Genomic DNA, 19,722 nt, shown 5'->3' with positions numbered 1-19,722 from the left:
CTAGAATACCCTAACCAATGAGATGCAGACAGAAGTTCTTAGGGAGGTTGTTTCATCAATAAAAAGGCCAAGTCTCACTGGGAGAAAGACATTTTGTCTGTGATCCTTCCCCTTCCTACTTCCTGCCCAGGAAGCAGCAGCAATCTTGTGACTGTAAGGCAAAACGTTTAAGGACAAAGCCCATGTATGAGCTAAGGATGGCAGAGCACTAAGATGAAAAGAGCCCAGTGCCTGATGGCATTATAGCGCTGCTTTACCAACTCTGGACTGTCTATGCCTGGCCGCCTTACTGCATTAAATTTTAAAAATCCCTATCTCATTTAAAACCAGTGTTAGTTTTCTGTTAATGTTTCACAAACAAAATTTACATATCATTTCACTAAAAGGTCACAGTTCTCGGAAGTTGATATTATTATAAGCATTTTTCCAGAGGAGGAAACTCAAACTCATAAAGAAGTCAAATTATTTGGCTAGGGCTTGTAGAGGGCTGGGGAGGGAGTCCACACTGGTCAGACTCCAAAATCTTCAATAATAAACACTATGCTATGATTACCCCTAATATAACTTACCCTATTGGGATTATAGACTAGGAGAGATTGAAAGGAAAAGGTAAAAATAAATCTTAAAGAAAGCTGATGTAGTAGGTATAAAAACTATCTTCTAGATAAGCAGCTTCTTTTATGCTTCCATAGTGTCAATGGGTCATTGTATTTACTGGCTTCTTAATATTCCATAGGACAAAAATTGTGGGAATTCTCTCACAGGATAGCACAATGTGGGATAGACACTGGAATGATATAAGCAAATATCTTGGTGATTTGATGAAATAAAGTAATTCAGAATGAATACAGTACAATGATGTAGCCACGAAGTCCCACTGGCATGTTTTCAAATTATGCTGTTAATTCCCTCCCACCTTTTTTTTTTTTTTTAGAGACAGGGCCTTACTCCATCACCCAGGCTGGAGTACAGTGGCATTATCATGGCTCATTGCAGCCTTGAACTCCTGGGCTCAAGTGATCCTCCTACCTCAGCCTCCCGAGTAGCTGGGATTATGAGCACATGCTACCATGCCCAGCTATTTTTTTTATTTTTATAGAGATGGAGTTTTGCTTTGTTGCCCAGGCTGGTTTCCAACTTCTGGCCTCAAGCGATACTCCCAAAGCACTGGGATTACAGGTATGAGCCACCGTGACTGGACCCAAATTTTATTTGTCTAGTTAAGCACTTACTTTTCTATAAAGAGTTTTTTTTCAAAATTAGTAAGTACTAAAAAATTGAGAATTTAGAAAGTTTTACCACTAGGGTATCTCAAAATGAGCACTTAAGAATCCCTTACACACATTAGAAAGCATGACTGCTGATTTAGGGGAGGCCAAGTGGGCAATGATATGAATACTCCTTTTAAAAAGTAATGACTTATAAAGTATTATATGTCCATTATTTCAAAAATCCAAACCATAAAGTACAAAGAAGAAAGTAACAAATATCGCATACCCTATCAAGTGTTAATATCTGGTGAACATCATCCCAAGCATCCTTCTAAATATATTCAATATGCACAAAGGAACTAGCAGAGACAGAGATAAATAAACTCATGTATGAACAGGAAAATAACATATACATGCTATTTTTATTTTTTAATTTAATTTTTTTGGAGACAGGGTGTTGCTCTGTTGCCTGGGGTAGAGTGCAGTGGCATCATCATAGCTCACTGCAACCTCCAACTCCTAGGCTCAAAGCGATTCTTCTGCCTCAGCCTCCCAAGTAGCTGGGACTAGAGGCACGTGCCACTATGCCCAGCTAATTTTTTTTTTGGTAGAGATAGGGTCTCACTATGTTGCTCAGGCTACCCCTTGAACTCCTGGGCCCAAGCAATCCTCCCTACCTTGGTCTCCCAAAGTTCTGCAATTACAGGTGTGAGCCATCACACCTGGCCTGTATGCTATTTTTAAATAAAAAGCTTTAAAATTAAGTTTATTTTAATCCAACAGAAAAAGAAAAGAAAGGAATTGCTTCTCTATAAAAGGTATCATACACTAAAATATAAACAAAAATATAAGTGAGGGAATTTTAAAGAAACATTTAAAAAGTAATCATTTTAAGAAACTACATATTTCAGTTTAGACAGTATCAGTTAATCCCTTGCTTACAAAGGATGATTAGCTGAATAACATTATTAACGCTTCCTCCTTATTCCCCAGTCAGGGTTTATAACATTTGCATTTTTTTTTTTTTTTTTTGAGACAGAGTCTCTCTCTGTTGCCCAGGCTAGAGTGAGTGCCGTGGCGTCAGCCTAGCTCACAGCAACCTCAAACTCCTGAGCTCAAGCGATCCTCCTGTCTCAGCCTCCCGAGTAGCTGGGACTACAGGCATGCACCACCATGCCCGGCTAATTTTTCTATATATATTTTTAACTGTCCATATAATTTATTTCTATTTTTGGTAGAGATGGGGTCTCGCTCTTGCTCAGGCTGGTCTCGAACTCCTGAGCTCAAACGATCCGCCCACCTCGGCCTCCCAGAGTGCTAGGATTACAGGCGTGAGCCACCACGCCCGGCAACATTTGCATTTTGTTCTGAACCCAAAATACACCCACCAGGAGTAGCCGTAGATCCTACAGTGACAACAGTCTTTTATATTTAAACAGTCTTATTTTATCTTTCCATATGTATGTTAATATGTCATGTGTGTATACATATTAATACATAGCGATAAATATATATAAATTACAATTTTTAATGCAATCGAACAGTACATACTATTTCATAATCTAGTTTTTCATTTCCAATACCATTAACATCTTTCCATGTTATGTATTCTTCTGCAATGTTGTTTTTAAGGGTGGAAATCATTATTTCTTCATTAGATTTACCATATTTTAACAAATCCTATATTACTTAACACTATTTTCCTGTTTTTGCCATTATAAACAAAGCTGAGATATAAACATCCTTAAAGATGTTTGCTCTCATCAATAATTATTTATATAGAATAAGCGCCAAAAGAAAGATCAGTCAAATGTCAAAAAACTTAGTTTTTATGTATGTTGTCATATTTAACCTTGAACAAGGTAGTCCTATAATTTAGACCAATTAAAGCAAACTCCTGTTTCCAACCCATAACCACTGGGTATGATTTGGACCAATAACAATTTGTCAATCAACATAAATTTTTTCCTCTTCTTTGATTACTATTAGTATATTTGTTTATATATTTCTTTGCCAACTGTATTTCTGTTGTTCTGAACTATCTGCTTGTGTCTTTTGTCCATTTGTCCATTTTTGTATTCTTTTCACATTTAAGAGATCTTTCATACTACACACATTAGGATAAAGATTTTGATACATGTTGTAAATATTTCCACCCTTTACATCTTTATCTTCATTCACAGTTTTAGCCAATAGTTTAAAATATAGCACACTCCATTAAAAAGATCAATGTCAAACATGGAGTTTGATGCTATACTTATCTTTCACACAGAAAATATCACTTAATTGTACTCTGGATTCTACTTTTTTTAATTATTGAAAATAAAAGACAACTGTATTGTAAATAATACATTTTGCTTTGAGCCTAAGGAAATTCTTCTTAAATGTCTTTACTGTGTATAGTATGTAAAACCAAAGTCTTCATCTATTATTTACTAAAATTTATAAATTCAGCCTACCAAAAATATAAATACAGTTGACCCCTGAGCAACATGGGTTTAAACTCCATGGGTTGACTTATATGAGGACAGGAGGATTTTCTTCTGCCTCTGCCACCTCTGAGACAGCCAGACCAAATCCTCTTCTTCCTCAGCCTACTCTATGTGAAGACAATGATGAAAACCTTTATAAATGATCCTCTTCTACTTAATTTTTTTTTTTTTTTTTTTTTTTTTGGAGACAGAATTTCACTCTGTTGCCGGGGCTAAAGTGCCATGGTGTCAGCCTAGCTCACAGCAACCTCAAACTCCTGGACTCAAGCGATCCTCCTGCCTCAGCCTCCCAAGTAGCTGGGACTACAGGCATGTGCCACCATGCCTGACTTATTTTTTCTATTTTAATTGCCTGGCTAATTTTTTCTCTTTTTGGTAGAGATGGTGTCTTGCTCTTGCTTATGCTAGTCTCAAACTCCTAAGCTCAAGTGATCCTCCTGCCTTGGCCTCCCTGAGTGCTGGGATTACAGGCATGAGCCATCACACATGGCCCACTTCTACTTAATGAATAGTAAATATATTTTCTCTTACTTATGATTTTTAATAACATTTTCTTTTCTCTAGCTTACTTTATTATAAGAATACAATTTATATATTAATGCATATTACATATAAAACATGTGCTATTTGACTTTATGTTATCAGTGAGGCTGCCAGTCACCAGTAGGCTATCAGTAGATAACTTTTTGAGGAGTCAAAAGTTATACATAGATTCTTTTACTGTGGGGAGGCGGGGTTGATGCTCCAACTCCCATGCTGTTCAAGAGTCAACTGTGAAAGTTTTAAATCCATCAAAATTTTGTTTGGTGACAACGTGTAACTTCTCAAAAGCAAGAATAAACTGGGGGATGGGCACACTTGTAGCTCTGACTTGGGCAGTACAAAGGCTACATATATAACCTATACCTTTGTACCCCTGTAATACTCTGAAATTAAAAAAAGTATATAACCCAATTATTAAAATATGAAGATTATATTTATTTAGTGCCTAAAGTATGTGTCTTCCTAAGTAACATTTTCTCATTTTACTCTAATAAGAGACAATCCACTTGATCTAGTAACAAAGATTCTCATGCGAAGTTTATTATTTTTAAATCTTATTTATCCCTTAAAAAAATGCTAACACTTTGAATTTATCAAAATCCCTTCTTTAAATTATTAGAAATATCACTATCATTGGAAAACAAAACACAATGTACTTACTTACAAGTAATGTAAATAATTTAAAAATGACTAGCAAAGGGACTTCTAACGAGAATATATGAGAAGAGTTAAATCTTAAATAGACATCTAAAGGCACATAAGCATCTTCTTCTCAGCTAAATGATCCAGTAATAGCTTGAGAATATTATTGCTTAAGGATAAGGAGAGCCATGCTCTGGGAGAAAATATAATCTGAATCTCTAGAATAAACCAGTGTAGCTTAAAGTGAACAAAGCACATAATTTCTTACTTTTAGAAAGAGCAACCTTCAAAGTTTAAAAACGTCATGAGTGTTTAAGAACAATTTCTAATCCAAGCTAAGAGAGACAGCAAAATACACAAAAGAAGACCTACCTACTAAAAATGTATACTACCACGAATTAAGTATATATTTTCTAAAGCTATGTTAGCATAGGGTGTTTCAAAAATCTTTAGAGTATTTTCAGTTTCCAGAGTCAAGATCATTTCTATATTAATAATTAAAATGGCTAGAAAGATATAAGTAGAATATAGTCTTTATAAATAAACTCAGAAGGAAACACTTTCTGTGAGTGAAGGGAAAATATTCTTAAGAACAACTCATTATTAATTATGTCTTGAAAGCAATATAACAACTATAACAAACATTCAAGTTTATATTAGTTTCAAGAAGTTCAGGGTTAACACATACCTTAGTAATTTATTAGATAGCAGTAATAAAGTTCTCATTTATTAAGAATGATTGGGATTGACTGATCTCAAGTATAAATCTCTGGTATATAAGAGTTTTGAGAAACAAAAGTACTATGACTAGCACTTAGGCAGTTAGACTTAATTTTTTTGTGTGTGGTACATATTTCTAATTCATTTCTGAATCCAAAATGGCTAAAACTTCTTTGGTGTACCCAATAATATGTTCGCAAAAACTCAACAACTTTTTCTCAAATTTACCATATCCTAATGTTTTTCACTGAGCAAATTCTTATCACTTGAATGCTCCCCAAAAAACTAAGTTCTGAAAGTGGTAAGAGATAGAAACATTAAAAGAGTAAGGAATATAGCAAATTGTTTTTATCTGTGGTTAGAAATCACATTTGGATGACAAATAGATGAATTTCTGCCCCAAAATGATAAATCTGAAATACAAATATTTCTCTATAAACTGCATGTGATGTCAGGAGGAGGGCTGTAGGAGAGGAAAATGACAGTAAAATAATTAAGATTTTACCAAAAAACAAATTATTCTACCTGTGTCTGAATCTCGTTCCTCATTTCTTGATGGGCTAATGGAAAAAGGAAGTTTACGTTTCATAGATTTCTCTTTCATCTCCTTGCCCACATCACTTCGGTCAATTTTTGGAGTTTTGCTGTAGGATGCAATCTTGTCTTTACTCTATTAAAAAATTAAATATGAATAAAGTTATATATCAACATTAGCTAAGAAATATAGTATAAAAAAAACCCCTCCTTATTCAGGAAAATTTCAAACACACAAAAGTAGAGAGAGGGTATTACAAGTCATCATTATATCCAACGTACTCAAGACCCAGCTTCAACAATTACATTTTTTCTAACTTGTTTCATATTCCTCCACTTTTGCTTACAGAATTTTCAAATAACAAAGTAAAATATCTCCAATATAATAGAAACATATGTCTAAGTATAATCTAGATGTATTACTAATAAATATATAAATCTGAAAAGGCAATTCTGGACTGAATTGTGTTTTATTTTAAAAATATAATTATCTATATCAGTTTTCAAATGATCTCTGGACTAGTAGTATCAGCATCACCCAGGAACTTATTAGAAATGCAAATTCTCTGGCTCTATTCCAAATCTACTGAATCAAAACCTTTGAGGGTAGGGCCTAGTGATGTTTTAATAGTCCTCCCAGTTGATTTCGATGCACACTGAAGTTTGAAAAGCAGTGCTCTTTATCAAAAAAGAAATAAATATACACGATCTTAGGAACCAAAGGATAATCTAACTAGTTCAGTAAGATTACAACCCCATTTCTTAAACCAGAGAAACAAAGATATATTTCTCTTCAACTTGGAAAATGGACAATATATCAAATGAAAATATTATGTACCCACCCAGTCAGGTGAAGTAGCCTATAGCTATTATAAAGTTCATTCCTATAGTCCAACATCCAAATTGATACAGCACATTTAAAATTGGGGTGTGACAACTCCTTTGTAAAAAAAATATGCTTGATACTGAGAACCAACCCACATTTCACTTGAGCAAGAGAGCTTAAAAGACCATTCCCCAAGCTATGATAATAAATGGTATTTAGCACAACTGTAGAGATTCTCAGAAGCAATTAGATTTAGACTATAAAAGATACTTGTTTTCAACCAAAGACAAAAAATAAAGGAAGGAGAGGAGGAACAAGGGACAGAAAAAATTAAAATGCTGAATTTTTTAAAAAAGTAGACTATCGGGCCAGGCATGGTGGCTCACGCCTGTAACCCTAGCACTCTGGGAGGCTGAGGCGGGAAGATCACTTGAGCTCAGGAGTTTGAGACCAGTCTGAGTAAGAGGGAGACCCCGTCGCTACAAAAAAATAGAAAAATTAGCCAGATGCAGTGGCATATGCCTACAGCCCCAGCAACTTGGGAGGCTGAGGCAGGAGGATCGCTTGAGCCCAGGAGTTAGAGGTTGCGGTGAACTACAGATGATGTCCCTGTACTCTAGCTGAGGTGACAGAACGAGACTGTCTCCAAAAAAAGTAGACTACCTATAAAACCAAAAAGTGATTCTAAAAGAACTGAATAAACAAACTTTTGGTGAATCTAATTATGAAAATGAGAGAAAAGAAAGAAAGACTGGGACCAAGCCTAAATACAACTCCAGAAGGGATATTATTAAGAAGTTACAAAAGAATACTGCATTTTTATACCATTAAAAAACATAAAGCTTGGAAAAATGAATAATTTTCTTGGAAAACATACATTTCTAAAAATTGGCTCATGAAACGAAGAGAACACCTGAATAGACCAAAGACCATAGAAAACAAATCCATAGCAGAAGATTTTATATTTAAAAAGGCACCTATCCCAGAAGATTTTTACAATAAAGTTTTAACAAAAAGTTCAAAGAACAGATATTTCCCATTTCATATGAACAATCCTATAGAAATATGTAGAAACAAGATTAAAAGCTACCCAATCTATTTTATAAGTCTAAAATAAAACTGATATTAAAGGAGCACAAGACAGAGAATTGTTTGCTTACAAGGTTGTTTTAAAATGTAGGTTTTATTATTATTCAGGTATGGTGAGGCCAATAAATCAGGACATTACTGCCACTGAAAACACAGTTTATTATAGTTCTCAAAGGTGGGGGGACATGCCATGCCACACCAGGCCATGTGGGGAAGCACCAGAGTTGGTTAGAAGGTAGAGGGAGAAGGATGAAATGTGAGCAAGAGCCTTTATCATGGTTTCCACAGGAAAGAAAGGGTAAGGCAGGGTACACAGTCTTCGGACTGGCTAGCATGAATAATTTCAGCAGGCTCTGGGGTATAGTGGCTGTTTCTCTAATTGTCTGGCATCTAGTTCTGGGATGATTAGAAAAGGGGGACAGTGGCCCAGAGCATGAGAGGTGGACAAAGTTGGTGGCTTGGATGTGGACTCTAGATTGCTTGGTCTGCATATGAAAGATGTGATCACAAATGAGTTGTTTACTATCTCTAGGAACTGGCTAGCTCTAGGAGGGAAAGTCTCTCAAGGGTCAGAAAGGCCCAGATGTCAAAGCATCAGAAATACAGAAAATAAAAAAAGATTAGCCAGGCATGGTAGTGCATGCCTATAGTCCCAGCTACTTGGGAGACGAGGCTGAGGCTGAGGGTGAGGTACGAGGATCACTTCAGCCTGGGAGTTTGAACGTGCAGAGAGCTATGACGACACCACTGAACTCTAGCGTGGGCAACAGTGCAAGACCCTGCCTCAAAAAAATGAAAATAGAGAAAATAAAAAGGCATGATTAATATAAAAGTTAACCAACAAAACTCTAGTAACTTGTCTTAGAAAATGAATCACTATTATGAATAAAAGCTCTAATAAAAACATGAAGATGTCACTTCTCCCTTGCCAACTGTGTAAGTAAAGATTTTGTGCCATAAAACCAGTTAAAACAAACCAACTTGACACTATGTTAAATGAAAAATATTCACAAGAATGTATCAATCATGTTCTCTTGTGTGATATGATGATTAGCGTGAATGACTATTCATAACTGCTACCAAACTATGTGCCCTGTAAAATAAAATGGTTCTTTGCAGGTATTATTTTAAACAAATAATTTTAGTGAGATTCTCAATACTTTAAAAATTATTTTTGGATCTGGGAAAAACAACTTTCAATAGAAATATTTCATTTGGATTGTCTTGAGATTTCTGAATTACCAAATGATAGAAATACTCTCAGGACAGCATCATTAGCACATCATTCTTCTGTATGTTTGACATTAAAAAGTCCATAACTCTGTTGGGTTTATTATTTTAAAATATTTTTAGGTCTTTTTCATTTAAATTAATGTTATTTTTTCAAGAACCTGCAATAACAACCACACATAATAATGAAAACATCAATGGCAAGAGTGATCTGCTATCACCGCTGCTATTAAACAATATATTAATACTTTACCATCTCAGTAAGATAGAAAAAAGAAGTAAGACATAAAAATTTACCTGGAAAATAAGAAAGAATATATATACAAGTACATAAATGTAAACAGAAAACTCTTCAAAGATATACAGGTGTACTTTGAAGATACAGTGGGTTTTGATTCCAGACCACCATGATAAAGCAATATCATAATAAAGTGAATCAAACAAAATTTTTGGCTTCCCAGTACATATTAAAGATATGTTTATACCATATGGTAGTCTACTAAGAGTGAAGTAAGATTATATCTAGAATATACATCTTAATTTAAAAATACTTTATTGCTAAAATATGCTAAAGATCATCTGAGCCTTCAGTGAGTTCCTCGATGCAGAATTGCCACTAACTTACTTTCTTTTTTTTTTTTTTATTTCATCTTATTGTTATGGGGGATACAGAATTGCAGGTTACATACGTTGCCCATGTACCGCCTTTCCCCCCCAAGTCAGAGTTCCAGGCGTGTCTGTTCCCCAGGTAGTGCGCGTTGCACCCATCATGTAGGTATATATCCCTCCCTTCCCCAGCCACTAACTTTCAATTTGTAAAGAGCACAATAAAATGATTATACCTGTAAACCAAAATGATAATAACTATCTGTGAGTGGTGGCATTACAGGTGTGTTGGGAGATAATTCTCCACGTCTCTCTTGCATGTCTGCACATTTTGCAAGCAGAGGCACTAATTTCCTCTGTTCTGAACTGTCTTTTCCAGGATACTTGTATAAAAAAACAGCCTTGGAGGATAGAATGTCCCTTAGGAGCAAAGGGCAGGTCTGTTCACCGTCCAGGATAAAAATGTCTCCTTCTATGGCAAAGGTCAGGTGGACTTACTGCCCATCATAAAAGATTTGGGATTCCTCTCCTATAATGCAACCCAATGCGTATGCAGCTGTCACCTGGCCCTTTTTACATCCCCCTTGTGAGAAATGAGGCTCGAAACAGACACAAAGGGTCATACTCTGGCAACTGCTATTGCTATGTGTCATAGACATTGCTTTATCTCTGACCCAGGAGTCTTGTGTTTTCTGCCAGCATCTGTGAAACTGATTAGTTTGCAAATAGGGTAAAATCTCAGATCCTTCATAATTTTGACAAGGTAATTTCGATTTTCACTGTTCTTAAATGTATTTTCTATAATGAACATGTATTAAATTTCTTGGACAATAAAAGAAAAAATTTCTCAGTAATCACTTAGGAAATAATGAATGTCTGAACTACACTGATGATGAAAAGGATACAAGAAAACTACTTAGAAGGTTAGCCCCAATTTCAGATTATCATGTTAGGTTTTACAAAAGATTCTGTTTTGTAAATTATATATACTGATTTATACCTAAAAGCAGTAGTGAAGAAATTTCTAGACTAAACTAAAACGAATGGGGAGAAAAGATCACAGCTTAGCAATCAAGGGGTAAAATAGTTGAATTGTGAGTGGATATGCTTGATGAAACTAACTAGTGTGATATTTAATGAGGTAATGAAAACAACTGTATAAAAAGTAAATTGCTATAGAATGTAATTATTATTTAAATTATACTCTATTTAAGGAGTTAAATTTTGGTTGAGGTTAATTTAAAAAAAAAAGAAATTTTTAAGAGACAGGATCTTGCTATGTTGCCCAGACTGGTCTGGAACTATTGAGCTCAAGTGATCCTCCTGCCTCAGCCTCCCAACCAGCTGGAACTACAGGTATATACTACCCACATCTGGCTCAGGTTATTTTATTAATTTAGGATCTCATAACAGCAATATTCTGTCATAGTAAACTGTAAATAAGGTCTCTAATTTATATAACTATATATTCATTTCTAAATATTTTATGGGAAAAAACTCAGTAGAGCCCAGAAGCTGGCTTCAAAGCCAATCATTAAGAAAAGACAATCAAAAGAGTATCAATTACAAATACACAAATGGATAATACAGTCATACCTTCTCTCACCCTTCTCCTAATTTCTTCATTTTGTTTTAAACAGCAGCAACATGGTCTATAAGTAGAAACTCTGGAATGGAAATTATGGCCCTTCCTTTCTTAAAGTACAAATAAGCAGTTAAATATTGATTTAAAAACTGAGGAAAATAATTCTAACAACAGTTTTTGATGTCAAGTTGCTCTGAAATCCCAAAGCACAGCATTAAGTACAAGGCATACTGCCTTAGAAGAGCTTTTGATTACTACCCAAACATGATCTTGAAAAAGTATAGTATGGTTAAATAGAGATTGCGAATAAATCTAGCCCTTTATGCAAGCCAAAAGTTAATAAAATAAGGAACAGTCCGTATTTATTCTTTGTGTGTATTTTATAAATCTAATGATTAACAAGTATTCTTAACTTACCGAAGGAAAGTTTTTAATAGAAATATTTAGTAGAAAGCGTTTGCTTTTTGCTTTTTCCTACTCTTTTAAGAAATCATACTTTTATGATTTATTGAGTGACAGCTTTCAAAAGATACAAAGTACCTAAGAAAAATAAAAGCTTCAACGAATTTTGCCTTATAAATTCAAACCCAGGCCGGGCGCGGTGGCTCACGCCTGTAATCCTAGCACTCTGGGAGGCCGAGGTGGGCGGATCGTTTGAGCTCAGGAGTTCGAGACCAGCCTGAGCAAGAGCGAGACCCCACCTCTACTAAAAATAGAAAGAAATTATATGGACAGCTAAAAATATATATAGAAAAAATTAGCCGGGCATGGTGGCGCATGCCTGTAGTCCCAGCTACTCGGGAGGCTGAGACAGGAGGATCGCTTGAGCTCAGGAGTTTGAGGTTGCTGTGAGCTAGGCTGACGCCACGGCACTCACTCTAGCCTGGGCAACAGAGTGAGACTCTGTCTCAAAAAAAAAAAAAAAAAAAAAAAAAAAAAAAAATTCAAACCCAAAGCAGCCCAGATGAATTTTCACAAATGCAACCTTCACTATATTTAAATATTTAGAAATAAAAGTTCTAATGCTTTCCTCAAATTTAACATTGTATTCTGTCCCCACAACTCCACTGAAACTAATTTTACCAAGGTCATCTAAGGTATCTCAATGGCCTCATCTGTCCTATTAATCTCTCTGTGGCATTTGGCACCACAGATTCTCTCCTCCCTTAGGCACTCTTCTCTCTGGAACCTCCCTTGGTTCTCTTTAGGGCTTTCTCTTTCCCTGTCACTTGACTTCTCCTAAAATATCTGAATTCCTCAGAGTATAGCCTCCACCATTCTTGCCCCACTTTATACACTCTCTTTGGGTAACATCTCCATGTCCCTACTTACTTTTCTACAAATGCTTATGTATTTATTTCCAATCTAGACTTCTGTTTTGAACTCTTAAACTCATACCTAACTGCCTATTAAACACTTCTCCTTGGATATCCCAATGGCCAAAACTCAATTCAGCAAGTACAAACCAAACTAATTCTTGAAACAACTTATTCTTTGTCCTGAATTCTCTCTCAGGGAATAGTCCAATCATTAACCTAGACATTGAAAACAGAAACCTCACAGTAGACTCAGACTACTTTTTATCCATACACAAGGTTAATTCATTCAACATCTTTTAAATCTTCCAACTTCTCTCCATCCCCAAAGCCACTTCCTCTTGTTGGGATTTTAAAAAATAGCACTCTAAGTGGTCTCCTCTATGGCCCCTCCCTTCTATCTCACTGACTAAAGAATAAATTCCAAGACTGTTGGCAAGGCACATAAGGCCATAATGAACTGGCCCCTGAATAATGCTACAGACTCATCTCCTATCCTCCATCCTTCATAGGCTACATCCCAACTCAGTATGTACTGCTGCGACAGATTCATGTTTGTTTATTTGTTGTGTCTTTTACTTAGACTACCCTTTACTTTCACTTTCCTGACGGTTGTAAATACTTATTCCTTCAGAATCCAGATTAAGTATCTATTTCACTTTGAGGCCATCCCGAACCTCTAAGAAGCACTGATTGCTTCTCTTTTTTTCTTCCTGTACACTCAACAGTTTCATTAACGTGCTTATTACACTTGTATAGAAGTTCTCAAATTATGGCCCCTGGGATCATGTGAGGGAATCTGCAAGGTGAGTATGCTCACAATAACAGTAAGATGTTATTTGTACATTTCTCTGTCTCTCAAGAGTGTACATTGAGATGAAAATGCTCTAAAATCAATTGTGGTTATGATTGCACAATTCTGTAAATATATTAAAAACTGCTGAATAGCACTGAAAAGAATAAAATACTTTTGAATAATTTAACAATAGAAGTGCAAGACTTATACACTGGAAACTACAAAGAACTGCTGAGGGAAACTGAAGAACTAAACAAATGGAAAGATATTCCATGTTCATGGATTGGAAGACAATATCAAGATGGCAATACTACTCAAAATGATCTACAGATTCAAGGTACAGACTCGGTGAAATTCCTATCAAAATCCCAGGAGGATATTTTTGTAGAAACTACAAGCTGATCCTAAAATTCCCAATTTTGAAAAGAACACAGTTTGAAAACGCACACTTTTTGGTTTTGAAAGCAGATTTAGGGAGTTGGGGTGGGAGTGAGGACTGACTACAAATGGACAAGAATCTTTTCAGTGACAGAAATGTCCTAAAACTGGATTGTGACGATGGCTGCACAACTGTGTTAGCTAAAAACTAGAAACATCTCAGACATCCTTCAGTAAGAATATGGCTCAAAAAAAGACTTCAAAAACAGTAAACAGAAGGGAAAAATTAAAAAATTGTGTATAAAACTAACGATATTAAGGAAAGACTAGGGATAGTGAGGCCATTGCTGAAGTCCAAATGAAGGTTCTGAAGGTTTAAATTAAATAGGAATGAAGAAAGATATAAAAAGAGAATCACAAGTCACTGGCAATAACTAATAACAAAAACTGTTAACCTTTACTGAGCACTTATTATGTACCAGGTATTGCATTAAGTACAATTATTATGCCATTTTACTGTCACAGCAATTCTATTCTAGAAGGCATATTGTCCTCTACTGCAGAGAAAGAGACACTGAGGTTGAAGAAGTTATATAAATTTATTCAAGGTTACAGATCTGGAAAATGGAACATCTAGTGTGTATGTTTGTTTTGTCACTGAGGGTCAGAGAGTAGAGGAAGAAATGTCAAATGACTGTGAGGTTTCGGGTCCCTCCCCTCTGACCATGATTATTTCTTGTGGAACTGTGCAATTTTTACTTAGTAATTTTGTTTACCTTAGGCAATGAAAAACAATCGTACCCCAGGAATCCAATTTATTTCTAAAGGGCTTAGATAAATGGTTTGAATTTATCTGGCATCCATACTGCTTTTTATTTTGTGAGAAATTACAAAAATATACTTAATTGGGAATCTTATTCCAGTTTAAAAAGAGTTAACAAATCTTTAGTATAATCATATACCTTTCTTCCATATGGCTTCTCTACCATATTGCTGTCACTGTCAGAATTTTCACTCTGAACTGGTTTTGTGAACCCAGATTTGGGCATTTTATAGCTGTTCAGCTAGCTTCTTTTATCAGTCTTCTCATCCTGGATCTGTAAAGAATGGACATATAAGGGTTATTTGTATACATATACAATAGAATCTACTTAAAGTTTATGTACCACAATTAGTGCAATTTTGTTTTCTCTATGTCTCTATAAGTAATTTTCTCAGAGAGGCTATCTTAACCTAAAATAAGTTTTCACTTAACAATTTTGAGCTTCTAGTTCTTTTATTCAAACTGACTCAGCTTGTCACTGAAAAGAAGAAAAGAATTACTTTTATGTATTTCTTCCCACCTTCTCTAGACTAGTAATTATCTCCAGCTTTCTGGGTACCCAAAAGCAGCGGAAGTGGAAGCAGTGGCAGCGGTTTTCTCTTTCCAGAATGAATCCAGAGGTGGGAGCTCCTAACAGGTTCCCTGGTAGGTCTATGTTGGTCTAGAGGTCATTTCTGAAGACCTAACCAAGAACTTGTTAGGTTTGAGTAGTAATTTTACAACATCTAATTACCTATATTAAACCCTTCCTACTTAAAATCCCTGGAGTAGTTTCTTTTCCTTCACTGAACATCCCCAGGCATTTAGTCACTTTATCAACCTATTCATCGATATAATACTCATATTGTACCGTAATTGTCACCATATGCATCATTTTCTTTCCAATTTGTTCAGCCTTCCTTCTCCTACTTTGCAAGCTGACTTAAGAGGTCAAGGACTTTCCCAGAAGTTTGTGATTATGATAAGCTCATGCTTGAGAGATCCAGAAAAAAATTCGAAGATGGTGTTTTAGATATAAAGGAGGAAATTATGAGGCTAGACCTATGCTGTTACCTGATGACTATTAGCCACATGTGGCTATTTAAATTTAAACTAATTAAAATCAAATAAAATTAAAGTACCTACAGTACTATAGAGTGCAGACATACATTTATAGCATAACAGAAAGCTCTACTGCACAGCATGGGGCTAGACTGAAGCTGCTGGCCAAGGGCAGCATTACTTGGGCCACAACAAACATAACGACAGCTTACTTTGAACTCTTTCATGCTATAAATTTCCTATAAATGGATATTATAGGTCTAAGTAAGCTGTCATTCTAGTATCTATGTGAATTATTAAAACGCAGACACCTAGAACAGTGTATTAGTAAAATCTGCCCATGTTCTTCAAAGTGCTCTATTGATGCTTTAAATGTTTGGTTTTGACAAAAACCAAAAATCCTTTAAATGAACTGAGCTAATTTGTAAATTAGCAAAACTATATTAAATTAATCTGGATATAACCAAAAAATGGCAAAGTTCAAATAATTCAAATCTTTCATTTTATAGGGGAGGAAACAGACTTGAAAGAAATTAAGAAACTTTTTTGACATCACACCCAAGAGGCAAAGTTTACCTTGAGACCATTCAACTGTTTCAACTAGTACCATATAAGCAGAATCATTTAAACATAACACTTATCCTCAAAAATAGCCATGTGTATAGCTTGCAGAGTTAAAGTTACAAGTCATATAAAAAACAGAAATAAACTGAATCAAAAGCAAAAGTGAGCTTATGATACCTATCTACAGACATTAGCCTAAGTGAGACTATGAAGATAAAACATTATCTCCTTTGTAGATAAAGCAAAGCAAGTCGTGCATATTCTGGGAGAAAACTCTACAGGAGAATATTATGTTAAATAGATTATAGGTTAGGAAAAGCTGACATTTTTCAGTGACTTTATTTAGAAAACATTCAGCACTAACATAATAAAAATCACAATTAGAATCCCAAAATACTACTTCAATCAACAAATACTAAGCATTTATTCTGGGTCCAAGACGTGTATTGTAATCACCAAAGTAACGACTATACAAACTATACAAGGAAATAAACAAAATCACACTAGATAATTAAAATGGAGTATTTAAAAATGTGCAAATAACCCAATAGAAAGCAGGAAAAGAAAAACTGAGGAATGAAATAAACAGAAGGAACAAAAAACAAATAATAAAATGACAGATCTAATCCAAACATATTAATAATTATATAAAATACAAATGGTTTAAACATACCAATCAAAAGATAGAGATTGCCAGGAGGAAAAAAAATAACAAAAAATTCACTTCAAATATAATAATAGGTAGGTTTTCTATTGCCCTCCTATGCAGTGAAAAAAAAAAAGAATATTTTAATGAATAAGAGTCAAGATTGTTTTAAAAATTTTAAAAAAAAAGAGAAAAGAATTAAAATAAAGAAGACTAAAATAAAAAACACAAATAATAGGTAGGTTAAAATAAAAGACTGGAAAAAGATGTCATGTAAGCGCTAATCAAAAGAAAGCTTGAGTGGCTACGTTAATACAGATGAAATAGACCTCAGAGCAAAGAGGGACAGTTCATATTACATATTGATCAAAAGGGTCAATTCACTAAGACATACCAATCCTAAATATGTATGCAACCAACAACAGAGCTTCAAAATACATGAAACATTCATAATTACAGTTAGAGGCTTTAACTACTCTCTCATTAAGACAGATAAGCAACAAAGCCATAGAAGAACTGAAAAAATGTCATCAATTGATTACATCTAATTGACATTTACAGAAAAATCTACCCAACAGCAGCAGAATACTCATTCTTTTCAAGAGCACATAGGATAGTCCCCAAGATAGGCCATATCCTGGGTCATAAAACAAATTTTAACAAATTTAAAATAATTAAAACCACACAAAGTTCACTCTCAGACAATAAAGAAATTAAAAGTCAATTATAGAAAGATAACAAGAGTATCTCCAAACTAAAAAAATAAAGTCAACCAAAGTGAAAACCAGTTCTTTACAAAGATCAACAAAATTGATATATCTCTAGTCACACCAATTAGAAACAAGGGAGGAGACCTACGTTATCAATAAGATCAATGAAAGAGGAATATCACAACAGATCCTACAAACACATAAGCTCACTGAAGAAAAGACAACCTCAATAGCCCTGTTTTATTAAAGACATTAAATTCAAAGTTAAAAACAAAACTTTGGGTCCAGATGGCTTTAAGATGAATGCTACAAAATATTTAAGGAAAAAGTAATGCCAATTCTACACAAACTCTCCTGGGGGGGAAAAAAAAAAAGAGTCAGGAACACATTTTATAAGGCCATCATTACCCTGATACCCAGAGTAAGCCTTTTTCAAGAAGCTATAGACCAATATACCTCATGATATCAAAACAAAACACAGTATCAGCAAATCAAATCCAATTATACATAAAAAGGATAATACATCATGACCAAATAAGGTTTATCCTAGGAATGCAAGGTCACCGTAATGTTTAAAAATTAATCTATGTAAATTCACTCTATTAACTAAAACCACAAAAACACATACATGAGCATCTCAATAGAGAAAATGCCCTTTCGGCCAGAGCTGCCATCTTCTAGTAATTCGCCAAAATGACCAACAGAAAGGGATAGAGGAGAGGCACTAATACCTGTTCTCTAGGTCTTTTAGGGAACATGGAGTTGTTCCTTTGGGCACATACATGGGAATCCACAATACAGGTAATATTGTAGACATCAAGGAAATGGGTACTTTTCAAAAAGGCATGCCCCACAGATGTCATCATGGCAACACTGAAAGAGTCTACACTGTTACCCAGCATGCTGTTGGCATTGTTGTAAACAAACAAGGGCAAGATTCTTGCCAGGAGGATTAATATGTGTATTGAGCATATTAAGCACTCTAACAGCAGAGACAGCTTCCTGAAATGTGTGAAGGAAAATGATCAGAAAAAGAAGGAAGCCAAAGAGAAAGGTACCTGGGTTCAACTGAAGCGCCAGCCTGCTCCACTCAGAGAAGCACATTTTGTGAGAACCAATGGAAAGGAGCCTGACCTGCTGGAACTATTCCCTATGAATTCATGGCATAGGAGGCGTAGCACACTTTGTGAGAAGCAATGGAAAGGAGCCTGAGGTGCTGGAACCTAGTTCCTATGAATTCATGGCATAAGAGGTGTAAAAAAATAAAAGACTCCTGGATTGTAAAAATATTTCTCTTCATTGTGTAGAAGTGTGGTGTCCCTTCCCCAAAGAAATATTTAAAGCAAATTTTAATTGTGTCCTAAAAGAAAAAAAAAAAAACAGAGAAAAAGCATTTCATAACATTTAATACTCATTAATAATAACTCTTAGCAAACTGAAATAAAAGGGAACTTGAATGCTTTCTTTTCTAAGATTAACAATGAGGCAAGGATGTCCACTCTTACCACATCTATTCAACACTGTACTTACTGGTGGCCCTATCTAGTTGAATAAGGCAAGAAAAAAATAAAAGGTATATAGCTTGGAAAGGAAGAAGGAAAATAGGCCTTATTTCCAGAAGACATGATCATCTATGTAGACAAAGCAAAGGAATCTACAAAGAAGCTATTAGAACTAATAAGCAAGTTTAGGAAGGATATATAATACATGATCAATATATGAAAATTAATTTTATTTCTACATCCTAGCAGTAAGCAATTAGAAATTGAAATTAAAAATACGACCAGGTGCAGTGGCTCACATCTGTAATCCTAGCACTTTGGGAGGTTGAGGTGGGAGGACTGCTCGAGGCCAGGAGTTTGAGATCAGCCTGGGCAACATGGCAAGACCTCCATTTCTAAAAAAAAAAAAAAAAACAGAAAAATTAGCCAGGCATGTTGCTGCACACCTATAGTCCAAGCTATTCAGGA

General features: G+C 35.1%; 1 protein-coding gene across 1 annotated transcript in view; it reads right to left on the bottom strand.

Moving 5' to 3' along the window:
* The window catches only part of ANKRD12 (ankyrin repeat domain 12), a 110,366-nt gene that overhangs the window by 66,819 nt on the left and 23,825 nt on the right, over positions 1 to 19,722 (bottom strand). Inside the window, exons 2-3 of the mRNA XM_069468554.1 lie at positions 14,931 to 15,065; positions 6,134 to 6,278 (exon numbers count right to left, since the gene is read on the bottom strand). Of these exons, the coding sequence (XP_069324655.1) occupies positions 6,134 to 6,278; positions 14,931 to 15,017 (232 nt within the window). The 5' untranslated portion in view covers positions 15,018 to 15,065. The remainder of the gene's footprint in view (positions 1 to 6,133; positions 6,279 to 14,930; positions 15,066 to 19,722) is intronic.

Source organism: Eulemur rufifrons, chromosome 5 (genome assembly GCF_041146395.1).
Source record: "Eulemur rufifrons isolate Redbay chromosome 5, OSU_ERuf_1, whole genome shotgun sequence".
NCBI classification, from domain to species: domain Eukaryota; kingdom Metazoa; phylum Chordata; class Mammalia; order Primates; family Lemuridae; genus Eulemur; species Eulemur rufifrons.
This window is presented reverse-complemented; position numbering and strand designations above follow the sequence as displayed.